General features: G+C 38.9%; 1 protein-coding gene across 1 annotated transcript in view; it reads left to right on the top strand.

Annotated features, from left to right (window-relative positions):
- Positions 1-206: 206 nt before the first annotated feature.
- Positions 207-10,920, top strand: part of BARX2 (BARX homeobox 2) — a 40,973-nt gene continuing 30,259 nt past the window's right edge. Inside the window, exon 1 of the mRNA XM_088139162.1 lies at positions 207-396. Coding sequence (XP_087995288.1) covers positions 207-396 — 190 coding nt within the window. The remainder of the gene's footprint in view (positions 397-10,920) is intronic.

Here is a 10,920-nt window from a genome sequence, read left to right as displayed (position 1 = left end):
GGGCAGGCAGGCGAGCGAGCGAGCGAGCGAGCGAGCGAGCGAGCTCTACCAAAGAAGCGGGCAGGCGGGCAGAGTCGCCGGATCTCCACGGCCGCCTGTTGCTGCTCCCCGCGGCCAACCGCCCGGCCGCTCCGACTTTCCCTGGGGCTTTCTTCGCCCTCGCTCTCCTGCTAGGGCTCCGCGCTCGCCCCGGGCTCCCCCCCGCCATGCACTGCCAAGCCGGGCTCCGGCTGCCTTCTCCCGGGCAGCAGCTGAAAGCAGCCAGGCGGCGCTACAAGACTTTCATGATCGACGAGATCCTCTCCAAGGAGACGTGCGATTACTTCGAGAAGCTCTCGCTCTACTCCGTCTGCCCTTCTCTGGTCGTGAGACCCAAAGCTCTGCACTCCTGCACCGGTAAGAGAAGCCTCCGGTCCGGCGGGGTTGGGGCTCCTCTGCTTTCCCCTCCCGAGAAGAACGAAGCCTTTCCCTGGGGAGCGATCCCAGCTGACTGCCTTTGATCATGCCTTGCAGTCCAGGCAGAGGAAGTAGAGCTTGTCTCTTTCTTTCTTTCTTTCTTTCTTTCTTTCTCTTTCTTTCTTTCTTTCTTTCTTTCTCTTTCTTTCTTTCTTTCTTTCTTTCTTTCTTTCTTTCTTTCTTTCTTTCTTTCTCTTTTTCTTTCTCTTTTTCTTTCTTTCTTTCTCTTTCTTTCCCTTTCTTTCCCTTTCTTTCCCTTCCTTCCTTCCTTCCTTCTTTTCTTCTTTCTCCCCCCCCCGCCCCCGCTAATCATTTGCCAAAACAAACGAAGCAGTGAAAACTCTTCTCAGAAATATGTGCTTAGGGTAACTGTCACTGTTGAATGTCGTCGTTTGTGGTCTTTAAAACAACGGAGGCTTTTAATGGAAAGTGGCATAAACCTGTAATATGAATAGCCAAGCTCTAAACCTCTGAGAAGGACACTGGGTGCGAGGGACATAGATTTACCTGAAACAAATATTCAGCCCGTTCCAGGCATCCTGCTTTGAATTTTACCAAGGGGAAAAGAAGTTTCACACACATATACACAATATTAAGGATCATCTCTCTCAAAGAGGGATTTAAGACTGAGCCAAGTATTTGGGATTAGCAACTGGAGAGGCAATCTGTGTACTGGGGAAAGTTTCAGTTGCTCTCCACCTCCACCCCAACCCCAGTCCCAAAACTAAGATCCAAGTGCAAGGAGGAACTTTAGAAATTAACCATGGACGGGGTGGGGTGGGGGGGGGGCATTGTGAAGCAAATACTTCCAGATAATGCTGTTTCTCAAATGCTTGGCAAGCAGATGTTTCCCAAGTGTTGCTTACCCTGTTACACTTCGTATGACTTCAAAGAAACCAAGTGGCAATGTTGGTGCGTATGCCAACAGTAGAACCATGCCCCCTCCTCCTGCATCTGTCTTTTCTTTTGACAGGCACACAACTGTCCTCTGGATCTAAAGGGGACCCAGAAAGATGGGTGGGGGGTTCAGGGAGGGAAGGTGAATTGGGTAACCCCTTCCAAGTGCTGCGAGGAGAGCAGGTGCTCAGATCTTCAGACAGTGTGGCTTACAATGCATAGATACCTTTATATATACCACATATACCCTATACCCTTGTCTTCCAAAGTTGAGTGCCTATGATGAATGGGGGAACCTAAAAGTCAAAGATGAAGTCCCCTCCTCTGCCATTATATGCTGAACAGCAGCTATGGTTGATTGTAACTTGTGTGTGTGGTCTAGAAGAGGAACAATTGTTCTGCATTCATTTCCTTCCAATAAAGTAGTCCGCTCTCCCAGTATTTTTAACAGTTACAGACCTTGGCCAGAGCGATGAGACAGCCTTGGACCAGGGTGTGTATAGGGGGGAGCCAGGAATAAGTTGAAGTTTTTGCTTAGTTTTTGTAGTGATCTTCTTTCATCAAACTTACTCTTTTCCAGTCCTGAGCAAGAACTGGATTTCTTTATGTGTGATTCAGAACTATGGCCTCTAGTGAAACTGCAGTCAGAGGAGTTGGCAAAGAGCAGCTGATCTTTCTTCAAAAGTTAGTTCAATCCCATTCCTTGCCCTTGGATTAATATTGTATAGTGGCTGGACTTTGATCAGGATGAGCCACACTGAATGCTTGTTCAGCTTTGAAGCTTGTTGGAATGAGAAATCAATAAAACCTGAATTCAGGTATCCCACTAAGCCACTTTGCTAAATCAACCCCAAGTTGTTGGGTTTAAGACAAACTGTGGTTTACAAAACACAAGTATTGGGTTCACACACCCCTCTAAACCTAGATCATGTAAACCATTTCAAGGCTTAACAATAATGTGCGCGCTCAACCTTTTCTCCAGCTTAATTTAGTTTGCAGAGTTAATGTGACGATAAATAAAGAAATACTTTGTTGCTTTGAAAGAAGCATGGGATACCTATATAATAAATGAAATGTCCCATTGTTTTCTAGGTTCTAATACAACTCCAAGATGATTGCAACCTATTTTCTTGTTCGGAAATACAATTAACTGAAATAGAAACTGGTTAGTTACAATGTGAACCTCAGTTCACAGGTCTTGCAAGCATGGGGTAAAGACTGATCAATTGACATGCCTATGATTTAAACTCCTCCATATGAAGTAAACTCACTAATTCTTAATACAAGTAGTAAGCTGCTAGATTCAGCTTGCTTAAATCTTTGGTAGCAAATATATTTCTTTTATCATGGAGGCACCCAAACAAACTTCCTGCCCACTCTCCTGCAATTCTTCATTAGGAACTTTTCTGTCCCTGAAAATCTGTGCATGTGTAAAACAGAGAATTCGAAAATATTTTCATCCCTTTTTTTTTTTTTTTTTTTGAGCAACGAAACCAGAAATGAGAATGTCTGCAAAAAAGTGTACTAAATTTTAATTGAACTGAAAATCATAATAATGCACTTTGATCAAAGTAGAAATTGTTCACCCACTGAAGTTGTGTTTAGAAATAATTTAACATGACTGTGTTGCACTCAGAAGCTTTTCGTATAGAGTTCCCCTAAAAATTATAACCTTTTTACCTAGCAGCAAACATGGGTGTTGTGTAATATACATTTTAGGACGGGGGGCGGCGGGGGGGGGGGAGGTTGTGTAATGTTTTTCCCATTGAAGGGCAACACACTGGCACAGTGGCTGTGACTTTTTGAAATAGCCCTTGTTTGCTTTGAATATCCAAGAGTTGTCTTATGCTCCCCTGTACAGGAATTAATACTCCTGTACAATCAACGGGAGAACTCCCGTCAGTGTAACTTTAATAAGTAGGATGGATTTTTTTTTTAATCCCATTTTTATAGAACAGGTATTCTCCTGCCTCTAGGATAAAAAATATATAAAAAATACTACAGCTGAATGTAATGGTGTGTAAGCCGTTTTTTAAAATAACATTTAAAAGAAAGTTATGATGTTTTCAGATTTTATTCCTGGGAATCTTATTATGAGGTGCCATTGATTCAGACCACCGAAATCATAAAGAAGCTTTTCTCTAAAAAAGCCAATAACTTAGGAATCAGGTGTGGTTATATTGTACATAGATTATGTATGTTATCATAAATGCAGGTCATAAACTGCATTGATCATTGCATGATGAGTGGCAAAACATTTTCATAACAAATATTATTTAAAATAAAAGCAGAAAGTTATTAGATAGGGATTCTTTTCAAAGGCGTATCATTAGTATCTCTTTTGGCTTTAATTTAAATCCATCTACTCCCATCTGATAAGGAAGTTTTGTTTGTAAAAGACTCCTAGATTCCCATCTCATATATTAAGAAGATGCAAGTTTCACCAAATTCAGTGTGGCCTACGTCTAAGACAATTAGTGTAAAATTTGGCTAAAAGGTTTCCAACAGCTCTCTGCCAGATTCCTATCTTTTGGGAATCACCAATTTCATTCTCTAAAAATAATTGGATTCTCTATAACTCAGTCTGGCAAAACATGTCATGTAGAAACAGAATGTATAATTAATTAAATTGTTAGGGAAGTGCTTAGAGGCATTGACAGAATAGTTCCAGTTTACAATTGCCCTATTACAATATTATATTGTCATTCATATTTTAGATCAATTTTCTCCTAATTTTCTTTTTCATTGAAGCCAAGAATTTCCAATAACGAATTGCTTATTAAGAACCCACAGGCAAGACCTCATATTAATTTGCATTTGATCATATTCTGATCTTTGATAGATCCCGGAAAGTGAAAGAAAGTCAGATATAAAATAAATGTCCCATTACAATAGACAAGACATCTTTTGGAATTTACAGATTAAATTACACAAGTAAATCCCAAACTACCTTGCATGCAATTAATTAAAACAAAATCTGGGGGATTCAAACTTCTTTGAAAGTTGCAGTTCTTTATATGTTTTCTTGGGAATGGCCCACTGAACACAGAAAGATTTATTTTTGAATAAACTTGTACTATGGAAACATTTCTTGTTCTGTATTGTATGAAAGATCTGTTATGTATAAGTATTTTTTAAAAGGAAATAATAGTCTGCTCAGAGTCAGTTGGAAGAGCCTATAAATCCTGTAAATAAATTTAAAAAATGACAGTTACTGTCATTTACTGTTACCTTCCCCATAAACTTTCAGTGGATCAACATATTTACAGCAGAACAATAGGAGAATGTGAAATTAATTTAAAAATGTATTTTCATATTTCAAAGACTTGTCTTGATCATGATTAACTCCTGTCTTGGAAAAAAATATTAACAAATGGCTAGCGGCTGTTCACTTTAATTTTTCAAGTGGCTCATAATCAAATGTGGTGATTCAGTAGCTATTCATAGATCATTCAGTTGCAAAAACTTGTATACAATATTTACTCACAGCACTAAATCAGTACTCCTCGACAGTTGTTTCCGTAATCTCAATTATTTCATCCAGAAGGTAAATCTGGATTAGGATAATAGATTGACTCATGGTGGAATATAATTATTTATGCGAAGTATGTGTTCAGGAGTCTTTTTTTTTTTTTTTAATCAAAATAGGAACACAGATACAAAATTGCATTCTCTCATTGCCCTGGCCCTGACTTTAATAGCTGAAACTTCATCCACACAACTAATCAAGGGAAGAAATCCAGCTACTGATTAAGGACATGAAATGGATATATAAATATGGGTGAAATAAATACGACCTTTTGTAACTATAGCCAAACTGCTGATTTAAACATTGGCTCGTTTCAATTTTTCCAAACTCAATGCATTTTGGAAAGCAGGATGCATTGAGGAAATCAGCATGGTGGTAAATATTAATATGATTATGTCGTCAGAAATATTATTATGACATAAATAACAATATGCTCTTTTAACAAAAACAAATCATAATGTTCCCTACTTCCAGTTGAACCTACTTATTTTAAAACCTTTCATCCGTGAAAGGAGCAAGGAAAGGAAGACAGCGCTGTATTGCTTTCTTTAAGCATGACCGCTCTTAATTGAAACCATGTAAAATTTACCCAGATATTATACCCAAGGCAGTTTCTAAAATGCTTGGAATAATAATCTTCATGATGAATTGCTTCATCTTCACAGCTGTCCTAAAGGACAGACCTTTCTCATGTCGGGAGTCAAATCTCTTAGTATTTGTGTTGGCTGGAGGAGCGACAATCTTTGTTTCATCTCAGAGCCACATGGCTGGTAGAGCAAAATATGTCTTTCCAATATTCCTATAAGACATTTGCAGACTTACGTCTAAGATATGGAACAGTCCAGTAATGTCCCTTTCTGAGAGAGCTGATATCTGAAAAGCTCTGGAATACCAGATGACCAAGTCAGACAATTTCATCCCAAATTCGCCCAAATGATTGTTCCCATTTTCATGCTTTCTCTTCAACACTCATTGTTGATGAATGACTGCCACCAACCTTACAGTTAAATTTAAGTTCTACTCAAGCTTCTAGCCCAGAATAGAGTAAAATTGGACAAAGCAAGCACAGACTGTCAAAGTCAAAGGAGGAGGGGTGGGGAATCCCTGAACATGTCAAAAATAGGAGGAATTATGTTTTATTATTTAATTCAATAGCCCAATAGTTTAAATAAACATACAGAAATATATAAGTGTCGTAGATTTAAGTGCCCAAGTGCACATAAAGGATAGTGGGAACAAATTCTGGAGGTAATTTGTTGGTTTTTTGTGATTTTGAATTTATGAGTGGCAAAAATGGTTCTAAATTAGCCATTGAAAAGTTCTTTGAAATCTCTGAACGAGCCAATGTTTAGATCATTGAAAGTTGGTTAATCAAGAAAATGAACAAATTGACTGCTCTTGATTGAAGGAGAAATGTGCACATTACTATTATTAGCTAAGAGGTTACCATTTCAGATTATTCTCAAAATATATGCAAGAGAGAGATTACCACAAACTTTTTTCCTTGAAATCAATCTCTACAAGTCTTGAATTAAGTTACTGTAAGCAATTTACTTTTTAAAAATTAGTTACAAACCACTTTGAGATGGTCTTGAGGATGAAAAACCAGGGTAGGAAATTTATAAATGTCCAATGAATTATTCATAATGATATGCATGTTTACCTAAAACAATGTTCTATTCATTTTGAAGACGCTTGTCTTTATAAGTGTACAAGAAAGAGTGATAGTGGAATGACCTTACAGTAAGAGATTTCACATAATAAATTTCTCCCTCTGCCCCATTTGTAGAGTATTCTAGCTTTTCAAACAAATTAGTAGCACATTGTAATGTATAAACTGCACAGTTATGGCTAGCAGGAATTCGTTGCTCTATGAAATGCATTTTTAGAAAGCCAGGTGTTATGACAATCAACTTAAAATGTGGTTGATTGTGTAAGCTTTGCATGAGTTTTCTTGAGCCACATGATAGATAATCCTTGATCCAATCCAAAAGTTCTTTTTTGCAGGGGGGTGGGGGGAAGGGTATGGTTTTTTACCTAGAACAACATAGTGAAGTTACAGCTGCTGCGACAAGTTCCTTCAAAACAGTGGAATGCTCCTGTATGGATGGAATTTATGAGATCTGAAGATCAGTAGCGATTCCCAGATTTGCACTGATGGCTTCATTAGAACATCCTTCTAAAGAACATAGTGATGGTACTAACTAAATTCATCTCCAGGTTAAGTTTCAGTCTCTGAATATTACACTTGGAACCATATTGACTCGAATTGTTGTCAGCTTGTTAAAAGCCAACTGCTTTGACATCATGCTTTCATAATTTCAATCCCCTTTTGATGCTGATTCTGCGAAACATACTTGTCATGGATATATGCAAAATCTTTAAATAAAGAAGTGACACATCACTGAAAGGACAAGGCATTTTGGAGTTGTACTAGAGAATACAGATGCAGTTAATTATTTAAATGTCCAAGTATACTTTTTTAACTTTTAAAACCAGACATCAATGGGCTTAGATAAATCAATTTGGCCAGGAACAGCCCAAGACATTTCTCTAATTGAGACAATATTCTCTCTGTATAAACTGACCTGATAACAGGACAGCAACTCCCACTATTCTTGAGGTTAGCAGACTAGTTTGTGGACCACTCACAAACTTAGTGCAGTTCTCCAACACCTTACAACAGTGTTGTCCAAACCTGGCCACTTTAAGGTGAGTGGACTTCAACTCCCAGAATTCATGCTGGCTGGGGAATTCTGGGAGTTGAAGTCCACTCATCTTAAAGTGGCCAAGTTTGGACAACACTGCCTTACAATGAACTCACCAATCTGTCTGGTGTCCACTTGTACACACAGATGCTGCATTGTGGTGTCATTGTTACTAGCGTGTGCAACTGTTACAACAAAAACCCTCTACTGTGGATATGTTAGCAGAACTGAGAATGTCCCTTTGTTCTGCATAATCCAAAATCAACCATGCTGGACCTCAACCCATAGCAGCCCTGGCTTGCAATTGCCAATAGCAAGGGATGTTGGGAGATGTAGTTCACCCATTAAGAACCCATGATATAAATAAAGGACTAATTACCTCAGAACTGTAAGAAACTACAGATTCTATATGAGGAGTACAGAACCAGAAGTTTCTCAAAGCTACCTGTGGTCCCTGAAAGCATTGGAAGTGCCCCCCAAAGCTGCCCCCCAAATTGCCACACAACTGAGAATTTGAATAACTTGCAAGAATTTAATAAATGCATGGGAAGTAGTTATACTTCCTGTATTTTATTTATTGCCATTTTAATTACATGTCACTTAAACCATATAGAATTAAATTTCTTCCTGGCCATGCCTGCTTGTTGGCATGTTGGCTCTAAGATTATCTTAGGCCCTAAGAAAAATTGCACACTCCAGATCTAAAAATAAGATCAGCATTTTAATGCTATCTGTCCTATCAGCTACAAATTGCCATGTGATCTTGGATCTGAATATGAGGATGCATGAAATCACTGCATTTGGCAAGTCACCTGCAATCCTTGTTCCTGTGCAGGGAGAGCAAAATCCTTAGGTGACTGGAATCTCATATAAATTCATTAGGCATCATTTCCTATTAAACATGCAACAATCGGGAGTCACTTTGTCAAATGGAGTCTCATAATAAGAAGGGTCATTGTATTTTTTGTTAAGGCTATGCAAATACTGTAGTCAAGCTGGAGATTCCCCTTGAAGGCGATTCCACTGAATGGGGTTTTGCACTCGAAATGACCATTTGATTCCAGCTGGAGATCCAAACTAATCTGATTCTGACAGTATAATGCACACCACACACACACATGTGCATTTTTAGTGTTCTGTTGCCTCAAATCCATTTCCTGATTTCAAATGGCTCAGTTTGAAGAGAAGCAGAAGCACAACTGAATCAACAATTCAAACTGGGTTAGCAATCTGTTGAATGCTTGGAGGCCACCACATTCATATTTTAATGGATCGCTCTGTCACAGCTTGCAAGTTTTAAAGGACACTTTGGAATAGTCTTGGTGTGGTTAAAACTACTTTTATGTGCAAATCTGGATCTCTTCGGTCCCTTGGGAAAATAAGATCTGTCCGTCTAAATGTTATAGTTCAATTTATGTCTGTATAACCTACTTGCATTTTGTTTGTTTAAAGCAAAGTGACTTACAGTCATAGGTATCAAAATACATTAGATTTAAGGGCATAATTATAGGGATATGTATAAGACACATTGAGTTTTCCAAGTTTTTGTCACAGTCTATGAAAAATTCTAATAGCTGTGGAATGGAAGTGAGAACAATTATTGCTTTATGGGGGTTAAGAAGGAGAGGTCTGCCTAAAATCTCTAGCAGAAGTTAGGTCTGGAACCAGGAAATCAATTTCTGAGCCCCATTTTATTTAGTATAGTATAGGGTGGTTTATGGACTGTGAAGAAGCAGGATAGAAAGAGTATTGACGTTCTTGAACTTTGATGTTGGAGAAGACTCCTGAGAATACCATGGAGAGTCAAGAAAACAAACGAATGGATCATAGAACAAATTCATTCAGAGTTCTCACTCGAGACACAAATGGCCAGGCTCAAATGATCATATTTTTGAAACATTTTCAAAAGACCCAGATTCTTTAATAAATCCATAATGTGGAAAATGTGGAAGGAAAGGGAAAAAGGAGGTGATCAACACCAAGAGGGAAGGACTCAATTACAGTGGTGATGGGTGCACCATTGGAGGATCTGAGAGATGAGGCTGGGAACAGATCAACCTGGAGAAAATCTGTCTATGTGGTCTCTGAGAGTCAACACCGGCCTGATGGCACATTATCAACCAATGTTGCATCGCATAGGGTGATGTAATATAGTACTACAGTATGTGCTGTTCAGGCCTTTATGGGGCTCTTTGCTTCATTGCTTATGTGTGAGAAGTCCCACTTTGAAGCACCTTTGCAAAGTAGTGGTGCTCTACTTGCATAGCTTTCCCACTTTGCACGCTTGACAACAGGAGCTTCTGTGTATGCACAAACGCTGCTGTCTCTATGGCAAATCTGTTGATTGAAGTTCATGGGGCACTCCCATAATACCTGTCAGCCATTCCTGAAACTGAAGGTGTCTGTTACAGGAATTGTGCTACAGTTCAGAAGACAGCTGTGCGATGCTATCAAAAAAAAAAAAAAAAAAAGCAACAGCTTGAAGGGGTTGCTGACAGGTGCTATAAAACTACCCTGCACTTGCTGAAGTTTCTTTTCCTGCACATTTCCTGCACAAATTGAATCACTATATAGACTGGTCAGATGAAGCGCCACCGCAATTAATCTTAGGTGCATTTGTCCCTGAAATACAAGTAGTCCTCATTTAGTGACCACAATTGGGACCAGCAACTTGGACATTAAGCAAAGCAATTGCTAAGTGAAACTTAGCATAAGCAATTGTGCTTATGATCTTACTTCAGGTTTCCTTTGCTTTACAGACCTGAGAAGGTAGTAAATGCAAGGATCAGTCGCAAAGTTACTTTTTCATCACTGTTGTAATTGTGAAAGGTCACTAAATGAGGCAGTCACTAAACAAAGACTACTTGTAAGCATTCAAAGTGCCATTCTTCCTTTAACCAGAGCACAGGTGGGCAATATATGAGTCCCTATATGAGCTATTGTAAGGAAGCTACAGAGATGACCTTAGCAAAACTATTCAGAAACCATTACGAAAACAGAATATGTAGATGTTTGCCTTGAGCCCAGGGAGAAGTATTAGGAGGAGACTGGCTCCTCCCTGACTTCCTGTGGTATAAGAGGGAGGGAAGGAACAGCACAATCAGACATCCAAGATTCTCCTACTATAGCCTATCTCAGTAAAGTAGAATTCTAGTTTTCTTGTGGAGTCTGTTCCCTGGTATGGACAACCTTGAAGGGTTCACAGCTATTTTAATGCTCTTTGTCCTTCTAAATTCTAGCAGCAGTTTGTGATTTAGGTACTGTTAACAATGGTGATGGTGATGGTGATGATGTTATATTCATCAAGGAATAACACAGTACAAAAATCAA

This window comes from Python bivittatus, unplaced genomic scaffold (genome assembly GCF_059951505.1).
Source record: "Python bivittatus isolate LINGU-HERP-01145 unplaced genomic scaffold, Pbiv_v1 ctg000320_np1212, whole genome shotgun sequence".
Lineage (NCBI taxonomy): Eukaryota > Metazoa > Chordata > Lepidosauria > Squamata > Pythonidae > Python > Python bivittatus.
Note: the sequence above shows the minus strand (reverse complement) of the source record. Positions and strands in the feature narration are given on the sequence as shown.